The sequence below is a fragment of the Anomaloglossus baeobatrachus genome, chromosome 4 (assembly GCF_048569485.1).
Source record: "Anomaloglossus baeobatrachus isolate aAnoBae1 chromosome 4, aAnoBae1.hap1, whole genome shotgun sequence".
Taxonomy (NCBI): domain Eukaryota; kingdom Metazoa; phylum Chordata; class Amphibia; order Anura; family Aromobatidae; genus Anomaloglossus; species Anomaloglossus baeobatrachus.
The window spans coordinates 77,946,076-77,970,604 of record NC_134356.1 but is presented as its reverse complement, the minus strand read 5'-3'; the positions used below and the strand labels follow the sequence as shown (position 1 = coordinate 77,970,604).

The 24,529-nt window shown below is 46.3% G+C and overlaps 1 protein-coding gene across 2 annotated transcripts in view; it reads right to left on the bottom strand.

The window, feature by feature from the left end:
• The window catches only part of LOC142303217 (histidine--tRNA ligase, cytoplasmic-like), a 135,719-nt gene that overhangs the window by 14,327 nt on the left and 96,863 nt on the right, over nt 1–24,529 (bottom strand). For both annotated transcript variants that reach the window (XM_075344430.1, XM_075344429.1), the window contains exons 9-12: nt 15,089–15,182; nt 11,175–11,302; nt 10,835–11,083; nt 7,100–7,204 (exon numbers count right to left, since the gene is read on the bottom strand). In XM_075344430.1, the coding sequence (XP_075200545.1) occupies nt 7,100–7,204; nt 10,835–11,083; nt 11,175–11,302; nt 15,089–15,182 (576 nt within the window). The remainder of the gene's footprint in view (nt 1–7,099; nt 7,205–10,834; nt 11,084–11,174; nt 11,303–15,088; nt 15,183–24,529) is intronic.

Sequence of the window (24,529 nt, the reverse complement as noted above, 5' to 3'; positions counted from 1 at the left end):
CTGAAGGACTCGCCTACCTAGGCTGGCATCTGCCACAGCATAGGCATGAACCTGATAGTGTTTCGTGAAAGTGTGCAGACTCGATCAGGTAGTGCTGACACACCTGCTGAGCCGTAGCCTGGTGACGCAATGCCCAGGATGCCTCTGCGGCTCTGGTAGAATGGGCTTTCAGCTCTAAAGGAATCGGAAGCCCAGAAGAACGGTAGGCTTCAAGGGTCAGTTCCTTGATCCACCGAGCCAAGGTTGACTTGAAAGCCTGCGACCCCTTACGCTGGCCAGTGACCAGGACAAAGAGCGCATCAGAACGGCGCGGGGGCGCAGTGTGCGAAAAGAAGAGCCGGAGTGCTCTCCCGAGATCTAACAAGTGCAATCCTTTTCACAATTGTGAACTGGATGGGAGCCAAAAGAAGGTAAGGAGATATCCTGATTGAGAAGAAAAGGAGGATACCACCTTAAGTAGGAATTCCGGGACCGGACGCAGAACCACTTCATCCTGGCGAAACACCAGGAAGGGGGCTTGCATGACAGCGCTGCTAGCTCAGACACTCTCTGAAGTGATGTGCCTGCCACTAGGAAGACCACCTTCTGCGAAAGGCGTGATAGAGATAACTCTGAGAACGCTAAGAGCCAGGACTCAATGGCCACCCAGTGAGGTTGAAGACCGCAGAATTCAGATGGAAAATGGCCCTTGAGACAGCAAGTCTGGTCGGTCCGGGAGTGCCCACGGTCGACCCACCGTGAGGTGCCACAGATCCAGGTATCACGACCTCCTCGGCCAGTCTGGAGCGACGAGGATGGCGCGGCGGCAGTCGGACCCGATCTTGAGTAACACTCTGGGCAGCAGCGCCAGAGGAGGAAATACATAAGGCAGTCGAAATTGCGACCAGACCTGACCTGATGCGTCCGCCGCCAGCGCTCTGTGCTGGTGGTTGATGTACGCGACCGCCGTGGCGTCGTCCGACTGTATCCGGATCTGCCTGCCGTCCAGCCACCGCTGGAACGACTTTAGGGCTAGCTACACTGCCCTTATCTCCAGAACATTGATCTGAAGGGAGGACTCTGTCAGAGTCCAGGTTCCCTGAGCCCTGTGGTGGAGGAAGACCGCTGTCCACCCTGACAAACTCTCGTCCGTCGTGACCATAGCCCAGGATGGGAGCAGGAAGGACTTTTCTTTCGACCAAGAAGTGGGAAGAAGCCACCACTCAGGAGAGGTTTTGTCTGCCAGTGAAAGAGAGACGTTCCTGTCTAGGGACGTCGACCTCCTGTCCCATTTGTGCCATTGGAGTGGACGCAGATGAAACTGCGCAAGGGGAACTGTCTCCATTGCTGCCACCATCTTCCCTAGGAAGCGCGTGAGGCGCCTCAAGGGGTGAGACTGGGCCCAAAGGAGAAAGTGCACCCCTGTCTGCAGCGAACGCAGTTTGTCCAGCGGAAGCTTCACTATCTCTGAGAGAGAATGAACTCCATCCCGAGGTAAGTCAGTGAATTGGGTCGGTGTCAATTTTTACTTTGGGAAATTGATGATCCACCCGAACCTCTGGAGAGTCTCCAAAACAATGTTCAGGCTGTGTTGACATGCCACCCGGGAGGGTGCCTTGACTTAGGAGATCGTCTAAGTAAGTCATCACCGAGTGTCCCTGAGAGTGTAGGCCCATCGCCACTGATGCCATGACCTTGGTGAAGACCCGTGGGACTGTCGCCAGGCCGAAAGGCAGAGTCACGAGCTGAAAGTGTTCGACCCGGATGGCGAAACACCGGGAGCGTTGATGCTCTGGTGTAATCGGCACATGGAGATAAGCATCCCTGATGTCGATTGATGCTAGGAAGACTCCCTGGGACATCGAAGCGATGACTGAGCGGAGAGATTCCATCCGAAACCGTCTGGTTCTCACGTGTCTGTTGAGCAGAATGAGGCCCGGAAACGGACCGGAATGATCCGTCCTTTTTTGGTACCCCGAACAAGTTGGAGTAAAGACCGCGACCACGTTCTTGAAGCGGAACGGGGATCACAACTCCATCTGCAGAGACGAGTCGGAGGACGAGAGCTGAGCTCTATCCTGTAACCGTGAGACGGAATGTCTCTCACCCATCGGTTTTTCATCCAATTGCACGCCAAACAAACGGTCGCCAGAAAATGGCAAACCGGTTAAGAACTTCTTGGAAGCAGAGTCTGCCTTCCATTCGCGTAGCCACATGGCCCTGCGGACTGCCACCGAATTGGCGGATGCTACCGCTGTACGGCTCGCAGAGTCCAGGACGGCGTTCATGGCGTAGGACGAAAAAGCCGACGCCTGAGAAGTCAAAGACACAACCTGCGGAGCAGAGGTACGTGCGACCGCATTAGTCTCAGACAGACAAGCTGATGATAGCTTGGAGTGCCCACTCGACTGCGAAGGCCGGAGCAAAAGACGCGCCTATGGCTTCATAGATGGATTTCATCATGAGCTCTATTTGCCTGTCAGTGGCATCCTTGAGCGATGAACCATCTGCCACTAATACTACGGATCTAGCCGCCAGTCTGGAGACTGGAGGATCCACCTTGGGACACTGAGCCCAACCCTTAACTACGTCAGGGGGGAAAGGGTAACGTGTGTCATTAAGGCGCTTAGTAAAGCGCTTGTCCGGAAATGCTCTGTGCTTCTGGACAGCATCTCTGAAGTTAGAGTGATCGAAAAACGCACTCCGTTTGGGAAACCTAAACTGGTGTTTCTCCTACTGTGAAGCCGACTCCTCTATAGGTGGAGTTGGGGGAGAAGGACTAGCACCTGGTTGATGGACGTTATAAGGTCATTTACTATGGCGTCCCCTTCAGGTGTATCCAGATTGAGAGCAACGTCAGGATCAGAGCCCTGAGCTGCGACCTCCGCTTCATCCTCCAGAGGGTCCTCATGCTGAGACCCCGAACCGCGTGATGCAGCCGGGGAAGGATCCCAGCAAACCCGCTTAGCCTGTCTGAGGCTGCGGTCCATGTCGGAGTTCTCACCGTGGGATCTGGGTGCCACCCCAGGAGCCCTTTGCTGTACCGACCGAGAGGGGCCTGGGGATGATGAACTCACAGTGCCCTGGCCCTGTGTTACCGGTCTGGACTGCCAAGCTTCTAGTATCTTAGCAGACCATCTGTCCATAGACTGAGCCATGGAATGTGAAGCGACTCAGAGAGTTTCTCAGTCAAAATTGTAAACTCTGTCCCTTCCATCTGTGCAGTGGAAACCGGCGGTACCACCTGAGCCGAGGGTCCCACCAGTGCCGGAAGCTCCGGCTGAGAGTGCCACAGGGGCCTAGCATTGTCACAATGAGGGTAGGTGGAACCTGCAGGTAACATAGCCGCACAAGAGGTACGGGTTGCAAAATAAGCCTGTGCCTTGGCACCCTTGCTTTCTGCGGACGACATGCTGTTGGCTCCTCTTAGAGATATAGCCAAAAGCAAATAATGCTGCCGAATAGAGAAAATGTATACAATATATATATATATATATATATTATATATATATATATACACACTACGGCACCCAAGGGGGTCCAGCACCTGACAACTGGTGTGGCTTACCAACCGCCCCAAGCGGTGGTGTGTCCACCAGATTCCCTGCCTGGGACTCCCAGAGCTGCAGAGCTCATTCTGAAATCCTCCACCGGCAGAAGTGATTATAACAATGGCTGCCAGCGTTCTGAGGGGAGGAGGGAGCCGTGGGAGTGCCTAATAAAGTGCGGGCATCTGGTGCCCCACAGTGCTCAGTGAGGGGGGAGTAGGATACCAAAGCATGCTCCAGCCCTCACTGCCGACGTCCAGTCGGCCGTCCCGCTCTTACCCCTGACTGGCAGGCCCGGGGGCGGGAGTACATGTACTAGGACGCAAAAGCCGGGGACTAAAGTTAAAAGCGCGGCCGGCCAACAGGCGCGGTCGGCGCGGTAGTCCCGGCTCACAAACCACACAGCAGCAGCCGCTGCGGCGTCTGTAACACAGGCGCTGCATGCACCGTCCCTAAGGGGACACAGAGTACCTCATGGATGCAGGGCCCTGTCCCTGATGATATCCAGCCTCCTGTCCGTCAGATTCCCCCAGGGGCTGCGGAGGGAGCCCGGTCCCAGTGACCGGCGACCGGTTAGGATCCCACTTCTCCCAGAACTGCGGAGCCCGTTCTGAAATCCCCCACCGGCAGAAATGATTATAACAATGGCTGCCAGCGTTCTGAGGGGAGGATGGAGCCGTGGGCGTGCCTAATAAAGTGCGGGAAACTGGTGCCCCACAGTGCTCAGTGAGGGGGGAGGAGGATACCAAAGCATGCTCCAGCCCTCACTGCCGACGTCCAGTCGGCCGTCCCGCCCTTACCCCTGACTGGCAGGCCCGGGAGTATTTGGTACTAGGCCGCAAAAGCCGGGGACTAAAGTTAAAAGCGCGGCCGGCAAACAGGCGCGGTCGGCGCGGTAGTCCTGGTCTCACAAACCACACAGGAGCCGCTGCGGCGTCTGTAACACAGGCGCTGCATGTACCGTCCCTAAGGGGACACAGAGTACCTTATGGATGCAGGGCCCTGTCCCTGATGATATCCAGTCTCCTGTCCGTCAGATTCCCCCAGGGGCTGCGGATGGAGCCCGGTCCCAGTGCCTGGATGACCGGTTAGGATCCCACTTCTCCCAGAGCCCCTAAGGGATGGGGAAGGAAAACGGCATGTGGGCTCCAGCCTCTGTACCCGCAATGGGTACCTCAACCTTAACAGCACCGCCGACTCAGTGGGGTGAGAAGGGAGCATGCCGGGGGCCCTGTGGGGGGCCCTCTTTTCTTCAATCCGATACAATCAGCAGCTGCTGCTGACTAAAATGTGGAGCTTGTGTGCATGTGTGCCTCCTTCAACACAAAGCATAAAACTGATGGGCCCGTGATGCACGGGAGGGTGTATAGGCAGAGGGGAGGGGTTACACTTTTTAAAGTGTAATACTTTGTGTGGCCTCCGGAGGCAGTAGCTATACACCCAATTGTCTGGGTCTCCCAATGGAGCGACAAAGAAAAATTAACAGTTATTCAACCCGGGTCATTTTCCGTTTTTTTTTGGGGGGGGGGGTTTCTCTCCCCGTCTTCCAATAGCCGTAACTTTTTTTCATTTTTCTGTCAATCTTGCCATATCAGGGCTTGCTTTTTGTGGGATGAGTTGTACTTTTAAATGAAACCATAAGTTTTACCATTTAGCGTACTGGAAAAAAAATGGGAAAAAAATTGCAATTGCACGATAATTTTTGGGATAGTTTATTCACAGTGTTAACTATATGGTAAAACTGATGAGTGGGTGTCATGCCTCAAGACAGTGCGAGTTCGTAGACAGCAAACATGTATAGGTTTGCTTTTATCTAAAGGGCTAAAAAAAAAAATCAGAACTTTGTACAAAAAAGTGGAGAACTTTTTGTGCCATTTTCCGCGACCCCCTAGAGTTCTCATTTTTCGGGATATGGGGCTCAGTAAAGGCTTATTTTTTGCATCTCGAGCTGAAGGTTTCAATGGTACCATCTCTGCGCAGATGCTACGTTTTGATCACCTGTTATTGCAATTTGGGACGACCAAAAAACGTAATTTTGTCATTTGGATTTTTTTTGCCGCTACGCTGTTTACCTATCAGATTAACCCTTTCACGACCGGCCGATTTTTCGCTTTCCGTTTTTTTTTTTCGCCATTCTTTTTCTGAGAGACGTAACTTTTTTATTTTTCAGTCAATATGGTCATGTGAGGGCTCATTTTTTGCGGAACGAGCTGTACTTTTAAATGAAACCATCAGTTTTACCATATTGTGTACTAGAAAATGGCAAAAAAATTCCAAATGCTGAAAAATTGCAAAAAAAGTGCGATAGCACTATGGTTTTTGAGATATTTTATTCACTGTGTTCACTATATGGTAAAACTGATGTGTGGGTGTGATGCCTCAGGTCAGTGCGAGTTCGTAGACACCAAACATGTATAGGTTTACTTTTATATAAGGGGTTAAAAAAAAATCGGAAGTTTGTCCGAAAAAAGTGGCGCACGTTTTACGCCATATTCCGTGACCCGTAGCGTTCTCATTTTTCGGGATCTTAGGCTCAATGACGGCTTATTTTTTGCGTCTCGAGCTGACGTTTTTAACGGTACCATTTTTGCGCAGATGCTACGTTTTGATCGCCTCTTATTGCATTTTGCGCAAAAGTTGTGGCGACAAAAAAACGTCGTTTTGGCGTTTGGAATTTTTTTGCCGCTACGCCGTTTACTGATCAGATTAATTGATTTTATATTTTGATAGATCGGGCGTTTCTGAACGCGGCGATACCAAATGTGTGTATATTTTTTATTTTTTTAACCCTTTAATTTTCAATGGGGCGAATGGGGGGTGATTTGAACTTTTAGGTTTTTTTGTTTTTTTTTAATTTTTTAAAACTTATTTTTTTACTTTTTTTTTTTATTTTACTAGTCCCCCTAGGGGGCTATTGCGATCAGCATTCCGATCGCTCTGCAGTATCTGCTGATCACAGCTGGAAGGCTGTAAACAGCAGATACGCTGTCTTTCTCTTTTGCTGTGCCCCGGGCACAGCGAAAGTGAAACCAATTCATGTGTAGTACAGGAGTCATCACATGACCCTGTACTACCATGACAACTATCGGGAGTCACGTGATCGCGTCACGTGACTTCCGGTTTCGGCGGTAAGTAAAACTTTACCGCGATTGCGCTTATAATGGCGCTGTCATGTATTGACAGCGCCATATAAGGGGTTAATCGGCACGAGCAGATAACGATTCTGCTCGTGCCTAGCAGGCACACATCTCAGCTGTGAAAATCAGCTGAGATGTGTGCCGATCGCGGCATGCTGCCGCCGGAGGACCGCGGGCAGTAAGATTATGTCATTTAGGACGTAATTTTACGGCCCGCGGTCGTTAAGGGGTTAATTGATTTTATATTTTGATAGATCGGGCATTTCTGAACACGGCAATAGCAAATATGTGTTTTTTTTAACCCTTTAATTTTCAATGGAAAGGATGGGGGAGTGATTTGAACTTTCAGTTTTTATAAAACTTTTTTTTTTTATTTAACTAGTCAGTACGCTTCAATTGTATGTGCACAGCAAACAGGACGCAGGATATACTTACTTTAATACCAGCGCTCCAGAGAGCAGTAATAAGTTTCATCCTCTCTTCTAGGAAATGCGGTTGTGCAGACGCCACCAGCACTTGAGTTTCCGTAGTTCGGATATTCTTTAAAGATTCATACAAAAAAGTTGTAGCATCAGTTGTGCAACTTTTAGAGATTAAAAGGGTTATTCCCATAATCACATTATTTTTCACAAACATAGTAAAAGCATAGTGCGCATGACCCAAACTCCGGGGTCATGCGCACTGAGCTGAAATCCAGCATCGGACAAGATGTCGGCCGAGAGGTGAGTAAGATCGTCCTGCGTATTCATTACCATGATAGCATCCCCATAGGGGCGTACTAACATGCTAATGGGGGCGACTGGCCAGGGAACCAACGCCCAGCGGACTAGGATCCTCGCTCATTAGCATATCATAAAGGATCATTAGAAATACTTTTCCTAAAGATCTCTTTATCTATGCTAGTGTACACAGGGACAGTTAGGCAGGGATTAGCAATATGCACCCAGAACTGCTCGGGGTTCTGGGTGCATATTGGACCTGACAGGTTCCCTTTAAAAGGAGTGTCTCAGCACAAAATGACTGTTGAAACCTATCACAGATGACAAAGCAGTTCTGTGCACCTTGCCACCCTCTTGTTTTTCATCCATCTCTACCTCCTGTAAAACCAAAGCAGTCAATCAAGGAAGAAGAGGTTGGGAATAGATGGCAAACAGGTATGAGAGTAGGTGCACTGAACTACTCTGCCACAAAAAGGATGCACTGTACCGGTCATCATGACATATAAGCTGGTGTAAATGGAGGCGGTCTATAGGATCTGAACCCCAACTATTCTAAAACTGGATGGGGTGCAGTTCCCTATAGAGTAGAAAGAGTGCTCATTATGCTTTACCACTATTTTCTCTGACATACGATAAAGGTTTACTCCCATCTCAACAATAAAGTCATGTCTGAAAGTGTTGGCACACTTGGAATTGTTCCATAAAATGAAGTATTTCTCCCAGAAAATTTTTGCTATTACACTTTTTGTTATACACATTTTATTTCCTTTGTATGTATTGGAACACCACAAAAAAACCCCAGGAAAACAACAGGCAAATTGGACATAATTTCACATAAATTTCCAAAAATGAGCCAGACAAAATTGTTGCCATCCGCCACTTAATATTTAGTTGCACATTCTTTGGAATAAATAACTGCAATTAATCGCTTACTATAACCATCAACAAACTTGCATTTCTGAACTGGAATTTTGGACCATTTGGACCACTCTTCTTTTGAAAACTGCTTAAGGTATGGAATATTTGAAGGAGTCTTCTCCCAAAAGAAATTTTAAGGGGTTCAATAAGATTTAGATCTGCACTCATTGCTGGCTACTTCAGCAATTTTTTTTCCATCCATTTCTGGGTGCTTCTTGAAATGTGTGGAGTCATTGTCCTGCTGAAAGAGCCATGACCTAGGATGGAAACCCAACTTTCTGGCACTGGGCACTACATTGTGACCCAAAACCCTTTGGTAATCTTAACATTTCATGATGGCTTGCACACAGTCAAGGCACCAAGTTCCAGAGGCAGCAAAACAACCCCAAAACATCTTTTGAACCTCCATCATATTTGACTGTAGGTACTGTTCTCTTTTCTTTGTAGGCCTCATTCCATTTTTGGTAAACAGTAGAATGATGTACTTTAACAAAAAGCTTGTTGTTGATCTCATCTGTCCACCAGATGCTTTTCCAGAAGGAATTTTTCTTACTCACATACATTTTAGCAAACTGCAGTCTATCATTTTCATGTTTTAGTGTCAGCAGTGGGGTCCTCATGAGTCTCCTGCCATAGTGTTTCATTTCATTCAAATGTTAACCTATAGATTGCGCTGACATTGATGCCCCCTGAGCCTGCAAGAAATCTTGAATTTCTTTGGAACTTGATTAAGCCTGCTAATCCAGCATCTGCAGTATCCTGCGTTTCAACCTTCCACCAATTTTTCTCAGCCGTACAGGAAAATTAGCTACAGTGCTATGGGTTGTAAATGTCTTGATTATGTTGCGCACATGGGCAAAAGAATATCAAGATCTCTGGAGATGGACTTCTAACCTTGAGATTGTTAATATTTTTTTAACAATTTTGGTTCTCAAGTCCTCAGACAGTTCTCTTCTCCACCTTCTGTTCTCCATGTTTAGTGTGGCACATACAGACTCACAGTGCAGAGATTGAGTTAACTTCTCCCCTTTTTATCTGGTTTCAGGTGTGATTTTCATGTTGCCCAATCCTGTTACTTGCCACAGGTGAGTTTGAATGAGTATTCCATGCTTAAAACAAAGCCGTTTACTCACTATTTTGGAGAGGTGCCAACAATTTCGTGTGGCTCATGAAATTATGTCCAATTTGCCTTTTTTCTGTTTTTTTTTTTTTTTTTTTTGTTCCAATACACAAAGGAAATAAACATGTGTATAACAAAACATGTGCAATTGCAATATTTTTCTGGGAATAATAGTTAATTTTAATAACAACAATAATCTTTATTTATATAGCGCCAACATATTCAGCAGAGCTTTACATATCAGTAATTTTCAGGAACAATTTCAAGGGTGCCAACACTTTCGGCCATGACTATACATGCATCAGCTACAGGCAGACCAATAGTAAATAGAGCTGCAGAATGCAAATTCCAAAACTCCGATAGAAATGAGGGTTACTCTTCCTTCAAGATTCTATCCCAATATGTAGTAGGTGTAATAATAATTAAAAATAATAATATTAGTAAATACCTCCAATTAGAAATTAGTATAGTTTTCATTCGCTATGTCACGTACCTCATGTTCAGGGCATGCAGGACCTTAGGTATCCATAGTAGAATAACCTTTATGGTGCACTTGAAATTATGGGTGCTCAAGAAGGGTTCAAACCCATCATTAGATACCGTGGTGATCACACATGTATATTTGTTTTCTTTTTCTGTATTTGTCTAATTTCAGTGTCTGATGAAGACCCAAATATAAGGGTCGAAACGTTACATTTTTTGGATGACCTGTATAATAAAGTCTTTATAATTATTTTGGCGTGCTAAGGTTTTTCCTGTTTCTTAGGTATCCATAGTTATAATCATGAGCAATTAACTAACCGTGACTATATGCGTGAGCGTAGCCATGGATAGCTAAGGCCCTACAATGCCCTGAACATGAGGGAAGTGAAATAGAAAATCAGAAGAACTATACTATAGTTCTACCTGGAGGTATTTGCTAATATTATTAAAATTACACATTCTACATGTTAGGATAGGATCTTAGAGATGGGGATACCCCTTTAAGTCTTAATTATTTCTAAGGAATTTATGGAAACCACACAACTTGGTCCAATTGGTAATTTTTGTTATCCCCGACCACGTGTGGCCAGTGCATAGACACAGTTATTCCAATATTGGGAGTAGCAGAGATGATAATAACCCAATAATATCCTTCAGAGGAAATAATGGTAAAGCAGAGCAAGCAGCGAGTAAGATTAACATATCTCCTCTCTAAATGCATTAGAGGTGTTGTCCGGGCAGACAGCAGTCATGGCTTATCTATCCGATAGGTCATCAATACCTAAATCGGTGGGACACCGGGTGTTGGACCCCACTGATCTGCATGCCTGGACAACTTGTTTAAGATCAGGATGCTATAGGTGGCTCTGATGGTCATCGGTTTGGCCAACATTCACGCAATCTATTACCTCTTCTGGCATTTCCGCTTACCTCTACTTTCTTCTCTGCTATGGACAGTATTCTCTCAATTCCAATGCTGATCCCCACACATGGTACTTTTCTGCCCTTGGCATCAAACATACCCACTAGGTCATCATAACGCCCCCCTGCAGCTATACTGCCCAAACCAGGTATACTGTCAGGGGTCAAGGTGTCTTTAGGGTCTTCAAGCAGTATGGCTTCATAAATCACCCCTGTATAGTAGTCCAAACCACGAGCCAAGCCCAGATCAAAAGAGACCTAGCAAGAAATTACAATAAACAGTCACTTATCTTATGGCTAAAGTCTCAGATTGGTAACTTTAATCAAAGGGTAACATATATTATCATACCCTGTCTGCCACTCCAAAGATTTCCAAGTAGCGGTGCAGCAGTTTAAGGTCACTCAGCGCTTCCATTGCAATCGTGTTTTGGGAAATCAATGGATCGTTTAATAGTTGTTCTAGTATTGCCAAGCCACCTAAGTAGAAACCAATGTATATTACATTATAGTATCTATACAGTGCTGTGCACATGGAGCATGACCAGTAATGTAGGTATAGAAGAAGCAGACAGCTGGAGAGGATTCCCCGGTGTCTGAGGGAGCCCAAAGGACTTATATGAAAAGATTGATGGTAGGTGAAGGAGCCCAGGTACAGATTTTACATTGGGGTCCATAAAACTATAAAGGACCTTTCAGAGATCAGCAGAAAATTCACTAAATGGTGGAAATGACATCAAATTACAAAAAGCACCTATACACACCTGATAAACCTGCTGACACTCCAGACCAGTGGTGCCAAACCATTCTTACCTTAAGAGCCACATTTAGCTTTGACAGATGGTGACAGATGCCACATCCGGTGACAGAGCCGTCCCGGTACTGACATCTAGTTCCCCCTCATCACCTCTCAGTTTTTGTACTCAAAGCCCCCATAATTAGGATAATGATAACTAAAGCTTTAGCCCAGAAAAAAGACAGAAAAATCTTTTGCTGCCTTACATTATGGGTAGCATACTTGTAACGCTCACGGCTGGTGTAAGGGCATCAAGCAGGGATAGTAGACCGACTAGTCCACAGGGGGGCCCCCAGGATTACCCTTTATTGAGAGGGGCTTAACTAAGTGCCTACCGCGACGTGGATGCCAGGTACCACTCCCAGAGCAGTGACCAGGACTGTGGCAGCTGACCCCCACGGCAGGAGAAGGACGCAGGTATAGCACAAGTGCAGGCAGGTACAGGTGAGATGACTGAGGCAGACAGTCCGGCGGGTACAGACTGTATGGTGGGCACGGCAGGGACAGACAGGGATTGGAAGGAAGGTACGGGTGACTTATACAGGGATAATGGGACCTGCCAACTACCTAGTAGATTGTTATCCAAACTAACTGAGACTGTAGCGCAGGCACCACCCTTAATGGGAAGGTGCCTTAAATACATAGTGCCTCTCAGCTACAGACGGAGAGGCATTTCCTGGAAATAGCACGCCGGCCCTTTGAGATGAGGGCCGGTGCGCGTACGTGCCCTAAGCACACTTCCTGGAGACCTGGGCTGCATGCTCAGGCCCTAGGGGGAGAAGGAAACAGAAGCACACGTGGACGAGTGTGGGGAAGGACGCGACCCAGCTGAGGCAGTAAGTCGGCGTTCTTGCAGGGACACTAGTGCTACAATACTTACATCCAGATGTTCCCACCTTACTCTGATTTGGTATTCTCACTTCAAGTGCTCTCACTACACTATGGCATCTAGCTTCAAACCCCCTCTCACTACCATCCTATCTAGAGCTCACCATGTTTATATCTCCACCCCCATGGCCAGTGTATGTGCATCCAGATCTGGATTCCTTTATGGGGTACATGAAAAGAGTCCCCATTAGGAGACCTGTTCTTCATATCTATAAGCTACACTCTGTACGCAATGCACCAAGCTGGCAGACAGCCGCGAACCACACATTATGGGCCCGCAAGCCACATGTGGTTTCTGAGTTACAGGTTGGGGACTCCTGCTCTTGACCCACTGATCTGTAGCTCCATGACAATCTTGTTTGCACTGTTTCAATGATAATGTCCTTGCCTATTTAGGTGACCACTTCAGCCGAGGACTGTGAAAAAGTATGAATGGTATGAGACTGCTTAGCACAATGACACGTGGAAAACAAGTAAACAGCCGGAGCGACCGGGAATTTATCAGATAGGTATAGGTTATTTTAGGCCATTTCCACCAGTTACGTTAAAGGGAACCGGTCAAGACGGTGTTGGTTACCTACAGATGTAGGGTTAATCTGCAGCTTAGCAGCGCTAGAAAGGTGAACGGCTCAAGGGAGAAAATGAATGGTATTCCTCTTAGGAGCTGCCAGCTTTTAGACATACAGGTGTGCCGGAGCAGTCATCACTCATGGAACTGTGAGTGGCAGCTATAATGCACACTGCTGATCAATTCATTCTTTATGGGACCACCAGAGGTAGCAGAGTGCCGAGACACAGTTATAAGAATGACTGGAAAAGAAGTGCGTATGATTGATCCTCCGTGCACACATTATTCTTCAGAGCCCCAGTTCTTTCTCAAGGACTGGTGGGTTTCCCAGTGTTGGAACCTCAGAGATCAGGAAGTTATCATCTATCCTTTGTTAAGGGGTTAACTTTCAAATTTGAGAACACCCCTTTAATTAGTCTCTGGGTCCGACACCCTGCACAATCAGCTGTTTTCGGTGCTGGTGTTGGCAGCAACTGGAAATGCTCAGTTCCGGAGCTGCCTTGTCAACTGATAATGGTGGTGGATGGGTACCGCACATCCGCCTACTATTTACTTCAATGTGAGCTGTATGTGCAGTACACAGCCATGGCTGCCTTCGGTTGACTGGGCAGCTCCGGAACGGAGCATTTCTGGCCGCCTGCTATTGGTGCCGGTACGAAGAACAAAGTATTGACGGGGTGCGGGGTGTCGTAACCCGGCTGATCAGACATTGATGTCCTATTCTAAGGATAGGCCATCAGTGTTAATGTAGTGGCCAATCACTTTAACCATCTACAGGCGTTATAAAAACAGTTAAAGGGGTTGGACAACCCCTTCTCATTCCCCTTGTTAGAAAGAAGCCTATACTTGCCAATAGTGCGGCCGCGGTTCCACCGATGTCTGAAGTCATATTCCTGGGGCCCACATGGCATTGTTATGACAAGCGAGCCCCGCGACCAATCAGTGCCGGCTTCCTTCACCCCGCCTTCGGACAACTGAGCAGGAAGTACAGCGCTCACATCCAGCTCAAAGACAAACACCGGGCGCTGATTAGTCATAACGATCAAGTATGCCCTGGGAACGCGACTTCAGATATCACTGGAACCGCGGCCGCACCGGAGGGGGAATAGGGTTATTTATTTTTACAGGGGCGAGCAAGAGGAATGAGTAAGGGTTGTCCAAGTAGTAGACATTCCCTTTAACACTAGAACTACTGGACTCGTGACACCTATATAGAAATACATGGTGCAAAGTAGTCAAAATGACTACCTCAGTAATTCTATAGTGTTAATGAAAAAGCAGTCGCACATACTACGCAATGCTTTATTTAACACTAGAAGTCCCAGAGAGGGGTCATTTAACATTTCTACCATTGGAACCCTATGGAGCTTGAAATTCTTGGGACTTCTAGTGTTAAACAGGGAACTTTGGATCCCCCATTTTCAGGATGAGCAGGGTGCGGATTGCCAGGAATTCTACATTCAGAGGACGCTTTGATAACAGGCACACATGGCTTATTTTGTTACTGCCCCTTTAAGTAGAAAACTCCAAAGACAGAAAAAAAAAACTAAAAAGCAAAATATATGAATAACTAATGAGCGTGTATTAGAAAGCGGCTGCATTATTTACAATGCATGTAAGTGAGGGCACACGGCAAGGCGAGGCCATCATAGGGAGATTCACACCAATGAGCCCATCCTTTGTGTGCATTCTGCATTCTGCGTGACTGTGTTTTGCTGGGATATAATGTATTTCCCTGCGACCAGGCTGAAGCATTTCCTTATTGGATCTATAATTTATGTCTGCCTCAATGTGCTGGGACTCCGCATTTTTCTGATGTATTTCCACAGGCATAACTACACTTTAATTAGCTTCCACCAGATAAGATCTTTCTGCCAGCTGGAGACTCAATTATTCTGTGTTGCAGCGTATGCAAAAAAAAAAAGAGGCGCTGAAGATACACAAAATGCCCTTTGCTCTTCGCGGCGTACCATTTATCGCGGGCACCTTTAAGAATAGCCCCCATGCTTCATACCGTTAAGTCTGATGTAGTCGCCCACTCGGTCTACGGTCTCTGGACTCAGAGCCTTCTCCTCAATCATCTCACTCCTGACCTTGTCCCAAGGAATCTGGAATAAATCTGAGATACATAAGTTACTTGTCCTCTCAATTGTAGGTGAAATCCATTCGACGATCAGGTAGGAAATGAATGGGAAGAGTCACCCAAAGCGCGTGACATCAGGCAGATATAAATAGAGGCTTACGGCTCCTGTATCCAGGCACTCGCCGCTTTCTGCAGCTCGGAAAAGTTGCCTGCCTTTTTGTAAATCAAGCCCAGACCTTACGTGCCAGCACAAGGCCAGACGGCTCGGTCATAGACGCATTCATCAAACAGGACAGACCGTTTTGTATCCTCGCATTCGTCCTCTTATGTCCTTAGACCTGTAATGTTATTGGTACTGCGATGATGTCCTTCCTCCTTGTCTTCATTTACGTATCTGATATTGACGTATAAGCCATTAGAGAATGTTTCCACTCAATAAAATTAGCAATGTTACCTGGAAACACGAGACTCTGCTGTACAGACTGAATATTCTTATCAAGGTCTAAGAGTAAAGTAATGGCAGCTCAGAATGAGTCAATAAGTCAATTGGCGCTTGTTTAACTCCTAAAAAGGAATCTGTCAACAGGTTGTAGCCCCAGAATCCAGAGATCTGTAACTTACTTGGCTTTTTGCTGTAGTTTTGATAACATCTGCTGATAAAACAGTGATTTTAACTAGAGAACTAGGAAACCTGTAGCCAGTTGGTCCTAAATATTGATGAGCTCTCTATAACCCCGCTCACACCACTGATTAGCAGTGTAGCGCCACCTTTCCTAGTGCGTTGGCACTCCACAGCGTCCTAGCGCCTTGTCCCTGTTCCCTCCTCTTTGATGCTTGGCCATCGTCTTCTTGTGTGGTCCTCGGCTCGCCCCCCATGTGGTCACCCATGTGTCACGTGGCCCTCTGCGTCCCTTCATTGCAGTCCACGTGTCGTGCGGTCCCCGACTCATCCTCCTGCAAATGCCCACACGTGTGTCGGTCCTCAGCTGCTGCCTGTGCTTGCTGCACGGGGATTCCTGGCCTCCAGCCTAAGTGGTTGCGCGCATGCTTCATGTCCTTTTGAGAGGAAGCATGCGTACCTTGCTAAAGTGTCCCCAGCCTATCACTGACAGGCACCACGAATGTAAGGCTCCTCCCTCCTGATGTGAGGCACCAGAGCAAAGGAATACTCACTGCTGGTGAGGGCGACGAGCCAGAGTAGACCCACTGGGCCACAGGGGAAACCCAGGCTTACCTTTTAGTGGGTGGGGATTGACTAAGGGCCTGCCACGAGGCAAAACATCAGCTGCCACAGTCTTTATTACTGCCCTGGGAGTGGCACCTGGCGTTCTGCCTTGGGACAGGTGCTTAATCAAGCCCCTCCCACTACAGGGTAAGCCAGCGTTTCCCCTGTGGTCCAGTAGGTCCACTCCCGCTTGCCGCCCTCATCAGCGTTAAGCGCTACAGGCAGCTTTCCAAATACACTGTGCATAGGCAGAAAGCTGCCACTCGGTGGTGTGGGGCGGGGCTATACAGAGCTTAGCATTCAGATAACTGGAAGATCTGCAGCAGAAAAAAAGCGATTTTATCTAAACTGCAGCACCCAGTAAAGTAAGTGACATTGCTGGAATAAGGGTCTCCGCCCCAACATCATGTTGCTCTCAGATGGTGTAGCAAAAACCCTGCGGCAAATTCCCTTTAATGATGCAGCCAATTTTAGTTTTTGCAGGATTCTTTTTGTTTTCTCCAAGAGCCATCACTTTTTTTTCCCCATCAAGAAAGCTATATATAAAAAGCAGATTTTTTGTGGGACAAATCTTGATTGACAAGATTCACACATTTATGTTTTAAATATTTTAAAAACGTATTTTTGTTTAAATTTTTTAGTCTCTTTATAGAATTTGAACCTGTGACTTAAAGCACCACTCCAATGTTTTTCTTATTCTACTGCTGGAGTGGTGCTTTAAATCTGAGACCCCTGCCCCGTTTCTTATACTCTCCCTCCAGAGGCTTCACCTTTTTGTCGCTCCAGTTCCACAGCGTCATCTGGTGTCTGTAACTTCCAACTGGCCGGAAATGATAAGTTACGTCATAAGCGCTCAATACAAGTCTATGAGAGCCAGAACGAGGCTCCCATAGACTTACCTTGAGTTGTGGCCTCTGGACCTGCTGACAGGTCACAAATCGCTGGAGCCCAAAGTTAGCTGCGGTGATAGAAGGTGAAGCTGCCGGAGGGCGAGTATGAAACAGAGGTCAGGATTTAAAGCACTACACCCTGTGAAGCCCAGTCTAAAGGCTGCTTTACATGGTACGACCGATTGTGTGATTTCACAATCGATCGTACCTGCCCCCGTCCTTTTTGCGTCACGGGCAAATCGCTGCCCGTGGCGCACAAAGTCGGTAACCCCCGTCACACGTACTTACCTCTCGTGCGACCACGCTGTGGGCGGCGAACGTCCACTTCCTGGAGTGGGAGGGACGTTCGGCGTCACAGCGACGTCAGACGGCCGCCGGCCAATAGAAGCGGAGGGGCGGAGATGAGCAGCATGTAAACATCCCGCCCACCTCCTTCCTTCCACATTATGCCGGCGGCTGACGCGGGAGGCAGGTTCATCGCTCCCGTGGTGTCACACGGAGTGACGTGTGATGCCACGGGAACGATGAACAACCGGCGCCCGATTTCAGAACCGATATTATGGAACCTAGTGACCAGTACACGACTCACGATTTGTGAGTGATACTGCGTCGCTAGGAGGTGTCATACAGGCCGGCATCGCCAGCGATGCCGGATGTGCGTCACAAAAACCGTGACCCCGACGATCTATCGCACGATAGATTGTCTGGTGTAAAGCAGCCTTGAGGCTGGGCTTCACAGGAATACCAAGTTTGTGACGACCGGAGGCTTTTGTATGCCCCTAGCTGCCATAACAACCTATAAGGATACCATAATCACACAAAGCGTTTATTTAATGGATGCCCCCATTGGAATTGCATAATTTAAATGCCAAAACCACTTATTGCCAGTGGCATTTAAAGTGGTTAGACTGCAGCAATTGGAAGGTGCTGGCTGTACGGCACACCCCTGAACCTGCTCCATTCACCCACATCATTATGTAATAGGACGTCATGGGGCAGGAAGGCACATTAGAACACCTTAATGCAAGCTGTATGCAGGCCCATAAAGCATATATATTATCTGTAGTATATCACATTTTCATCAAATGCACCAATGTGGTTTGCTCACCGGCCAATTGCTGTTAAGTTTACATAAGCGCTATGAATAAGCGCTCGTTCTACCAATTATAACCCTGTGTCCGAGGCGCTGCAGTAGCCCTTTGTTCATTCTACCATTTCCCAGCACGATCACTTTTCTGCGCAGAGATACAGCGGCCATTGTGATGAACCAATAGGTCTTGCAGGTGAAACAGCTGATTCCCTGCAAGATAAAGTGATTGTGCAGGAAAACATTACAAAGATCACAGCGGCACAGCACTGTAATAGTTAAAAGCTACAGCAGAACCACTACATGTGAACGCAGTCTTAAAGGGAATCTGTCAGGTGATTATCTAGTACAGTAATAGGGCTTAAGCAGCTCTAATGTGATCAATAAGTTTTATTGCTGAACCCTCTCCTGTTATCTTGTTGTAAGGTATGGAGAATTCAGTAGTAACTAGACAAGCAAATGTAAATAAAAAAAAAAGTGCATGCGCCCTGCTCTCTCCTCTCATCTCTCAGTGCTGGCATCATTGATAGTAAATCTGACCTGAATCTGTACTGCGTCCCCACCTATATTCCGGGGAGAAGGAGAGGAAAGAAACCGCATACAGAACAGGGGCACAGCTACTACAATAATAAGGGTTTATGAAGTAAAGTCTACTTTACACACTGCGATATCGGTCCCGATATCGCTAGTGTGGGTACCCGCCCCCATCTGTTGCACGACACGGGCAAATCGCTGCCCGTGCCGCACAACATCGCCCAGACCCATCACACATACTTACCTGCCCGGCGACGTCGCTGTGACCGGTGAACCGCCTCCTTTCTAAGGGGGCGGTCCGTGCGGCGTCACAGCGACGTCACTGAGCGGCCGCCCAATAGAAGCGGAGGGGCGGAGATGAGCGGGACGTAACATCCCGCCCACCTCCTTCCTTCCTCATAGCGGCCGGGAGGCAGGTAGGGGAGCTTCCTCGTTCCTGCGGCGTCACACATAGCGATGTGTGCTGCCGCAGGAGCGACAAACTACATCGTTACTGCTGCAGTAACGATAATCGAGAATGGACCCCCATTTCACCGATGAGCGATTTTGCACGTTTTTGCAACGATGCAAAATCGCTCATCGGTGTCACACGCAGCAACATCGCTAATGCGGCCGGATGTGCGTCACAAATTCCGTGACCCCAACGACTCCGCATTAGCGATGTCGTAGCGTGTAAAGCCCACTTAAGGCTTTATTCAAAACACACAAGGGTAAAAACATTTAAAAACATGAAGGACAACGCACTCTGAGCAGAGCTGAATCAGGGTATCCATGGTAATGGGAAACAGTAGAAAAAATGTACATACAAAACGTACTTATATATATGGATATACAATTGCACATATGCATACAATCATGCAAAATCCGTAAAATGTCACAATGTGTTCCTATGAGTCTAATACCATGAGGGGTAACATCAATATCCTGTGAAGGAGGGTCAAACATCACCAACACTGTTATATAGGTAATGTGAGTAGATCGCCAATAAACTCAATGCGTTAATGATAATACCATAAAGGGGAGCAGCAATATCCTGTGAAGGAGGGTCAAAACATCACCGACACTGTTATATAGGTAATGCGAGTAGATCACCAATAAACTCAATGCGTTAATGATAATACCATAAAGGGGAGCAGCAATATCCTGTGAAGGAGGGTCAAAACATCACCGACACGGTTATATAGGTAATGCGAGTAGGTCGCCAATAAACTCAAGGCAGTGTAACCGCACCAGTGTACATGAGGCTGAAGATTGAATGTACATGCCATGAGGCAAAGTCCATGGATAACGACGAATTTTTAATGAATCAAGTGTCATAAAAAGGAACGACAATGTCCTATGGCGGTGAGTCAATATATCACTAAGTAACACTATTGACTCACCGCCATAGGACGTTGCCGTTCCTTTTTATGACACTTGATTCATTAAAAATTCGTCGTTATCCATGGACTTTGCCTCATGGCATGTACATTCAATCTTCAGCCTCATGTACACTGGTGCGGTTACACTGCCTTGAGTTTATTGGCGATCTACTCGCATTACTTATATAACAGTGTCGGTGATGTTTTGACCCTCCTTCACAGGATATTGATGTTACCCCTTATGGTATTATCATTAACGCCTTGAGTTTATTGGCGATCTACTCGCATTACCTATATAACAGTGTCGGTGATGTTTTGACCCTCCTTCACAGGATATTGCTGCTCCCCTTTATGGTATTATCATTAACGCCTTGAGTTTATTGGTGATCTACTCGCATTACCTATATAACAGTGTTGGTGATGTTTGACCCTCCTTCACAGGATATTGATGTTACCCCTTATGGTATTATCATTAACGCCTTGAGTTTATTGGCGATCTACTCGCATTACCTATATAACAGTGTCGGTGATGTTTTGACCCTCCTTCACAGGATATTGCTGCTCCCCTTTATGGTATTATCATTAACGCCTTGAGTTTATTGGTGATCTACTCGCATTACCTATATAACAGTGTCGGTGATGTTTTGACCCTCCTTCACAGGATATTGCTGCTCCCCTTTATGGTATTATCATTAACGCCTTGAGTTTATTGGTGATCTACTCGCATTACCTATATAACAGTGTTGGTGATGTTTGACCCTCCTTCACAGGATATTGATGTTACCCCTTATGGTATTAGACTCATAGGAACACATTGTGACATTTTACGGATTTTGCATGATTGTATGCATATGTGCAATTGTATATCCATATATATAAGTACATTTTGTATGTACATTTTTTCTGTTTCCCATTACCATGGGTACCCTGATTCAGCTCTGCTCAGAGTGTGTTGTCCTTCATGGTTTTACCCTTGTGTGTTTTGAATAAAGCCTTGCTTCATAGACCCTTATTATTGTAGTAGGTGTGCCCCTGTTGTGTATGCGGTTTCTTTCCTCTCCTTCTCCCCGGTTTTACTTCATAACGCATAGGGAGCACCGGCTTTGATTATTATTGAGATCAGTGGTGCACTCCAATCTACCGTCCCCTCCCCACCCATATTCCCTCCCACCTCTCAGCAGTGATAGTGAATGCATGTTATAGTAGGTGGGGGAGCAGGACATATGCAAATTGTATTTACATACACTTGACTAGCACAAGACAATGAATTCTCAAGAGTGTACAGCAAGATAACAGGAGAAGCTACAGCAATAAAAGTTACTGATCCTAAAAGGTCTGCTTAAGCCCCATGTAAAGATAACATTAGTATTGTACTAGAAAATCACCTGACAGATTCCCTTTAAAGGGGTTTTTACACTTACAAAGTTCATATCAATCAATAGAGCTTGGAATTATAATAGATTCCTCAACCTGATGTGTTTAAAAATGTTCCTGTGCGGAGATAATCTTATATATGTGCCCCTGCTATGTACTGTGTAACGGCCGTGTCTGACCGTACAGGGACATGGTCTGATCATACCACATCTGCTGGGCAGGGGAGGAAGTAAAAAAAGTATACAGACAATTCACCACGGGATTGCAAATAATTCTTTGAGGTAAAATATTTTTTAAATATAGTCGGGGAAATGTTTAACCTCATAAAAAGAATCAGCTATGATCCCGTACTAGAATGTCTGTATACGTTTTTGAGTCCTCCCTGGCCCAGGAGCTGTGATATGATCAGACCATGTCCCTGTACGGTCAGACACATCCATTACACAGTACACAGCAGTGCACAAATATAATCTCAGTACAGCAACATTTTTTATAAACACATCCAATTGTGAAAATTATTATTTCAAGATCTATTGATTAACATTAACTTTATTTGTGGGAAAACCCCTTAAAAAAAAAAAATAAATCACAGATGGAGATTGCCACCCAGCTGTCCAAAAATATAGCATATACTTGTAGGGTTTATAGCTTTGGCGGTGTAAAGAGAGACAGTGAGACCCAGAGACGGATGGGAGCTGTTACAATCTACTTACGATGCTGCAACATACTTAAAGGGGTATTCCCATCACCAAGATCCTATCCTAATATGCAGTAGATGAAATAATAATACTAAGAATATTAGCAAATACCTCCAATTATAAATGTGGTATAGCTCTCCTGATTCACTATGTCGCGTACCTCATGTGCAGGGCATCGCAGGACCTTAGGTATCCATGGTTACAACCTCACATATAGTCACAGTTAGTTAGTTGCTCGTGCTTATAACCATGGATTCCGAAGGTCCTGCAATGCCCTGCACATGAGGTAAGTGACAGTGAATCAGGAGAATTATACTACATTTTTAATTGGAGATATTTGCTATTATTATTACTACACCTACTACATATTAGGAGAGGATCTTGCAGATAGGAATATACCTTTAAGCATTTTGCAGCATCGTCAGTAGATTATAACAACTCCCATCCGTCTCGGTCTCTCTTTAGACCGCAAAGGGGTCATAGAGTTATTTTACCATTATCCAGTGCAGTTGCAAAATTGGATTGATCTTTTATCTTGTGTTGCACCTGATAACGACGCCCATCGATGTCCTTAACACATTTCTAAATGCACTGCCTGCGGTGACTCCACCCGTCAGCCAAAATCTACAGCGGCCATAAACAACATACCGATGAAACAAAATTTACAGGGTCAACTTGGCCCCATATAAAAATGCATCTCCTACACGATAAAAGCAGATCTGTCACCACATTTGACAATTAAAACTGTATATATTAAATAGATTTCTTAGACTTGATGAGGCTGGAGTACTTATTATGAACAACAATATCAGAACGGGTTCATAATCATTAATGGAAACAGTCAGTGGGATTAACCAATGACCTTAACATTTAGGAAATTGTGTGTTCTCTAATTTTGATCTCCACTGTATATAGTAGACACGTTGGTGAAAGCTCGGGCTGGAGCTAAGTGTTCAAGAGGTAAATAAAACAACAGGATGGATTGCATATATCCAAGTGGCGGTTTATTTTTCTTCTTTCATGCAGGACATATATAATTATACCATGACATCTGCCATGTCGTCTTACTTCAGAGTAATCCACATTTTTATTAATATGTAAAATGAGCTGTTAAAGGGAATCTGTCAACAGTTTTTTGCTACTTCATATTCGAGCAGCAAAATATAGGCAAAGAGATACTGAATCCAACGATGTATCACTTAATTACTGGGTACATAAATCAGAATTTTTAGATTTAGCCATGTAGCAGAGCTGAGAGATCTGTCCCCGCCCACAGCAGGCTCTCTATAGAGATTGTACATTAACAGTGAGGTGTGTCGTACAGCCTGCACCTGACATTGTAGTCTGAGCAATGATAAATCCTGCAGCTTAAACAAACGTAGCACATAAACAATAGATTGGACCGTGATAAAACATGCATCCCTGAATTCTCTGTGTTAACGCTTGCAACATGCTAGCTTCAGCTTACATAGCAAAAACGTGCTGATAGATTGCCTTTAAGATCTATGGGCCGCATGGCCGGCATCATCACCCGGCACACCTGGGCAAGTGCCGGGGCCCACTCGCAGATGGCAAGGTGGAGTACCGCCAATGGCGACAGGCCACGTGGCCACTATGGAGCACATGAGTTAGAGAGGCCGGGTGCCAGCGCCAGGCGAGGGGCTCCCTCCCCCCACTGAGGATCGCACTTTAAATTGTATCGCCACCGCAGATGCCGATACAATTGAAAGCAATGATGATAGAGGGAGCGGCGCACTTCCTCTCTCATTCTCCTGCAGCGTCTGTCTGCGCTCTGCCTCTGACAGCTCAGTACAGAGGAGCGCGATGACGTCATTACTGTGCATGTCTGTGGGCTGAGCTGTCAGAGCGGCAGAACAGTGGACGGGCTGAGGCTGAGGAGACCGGAGCAGCGGGGAACGAGGAGAAGTGAGTATGTATAAATCACGGTGGCCAGACGACTATGGGGCTGCATTAAACGATATGGGGCTGCATATTGCTGCCACATGGGACTGCATAATACTATATGGAGGAATATGAGACTGTATTATATTATGTGGAGCAATCTGGGGTGCATTATATTATATGGCGGAATATTTGGTGCATTATTCTACAGTCAGGGCCAGAAATATTTGGACAGTGACACAAGTTTTGTTATTTTAGCTGTTTACAAATGTTCAGAAATACAATTATATATATAATATGG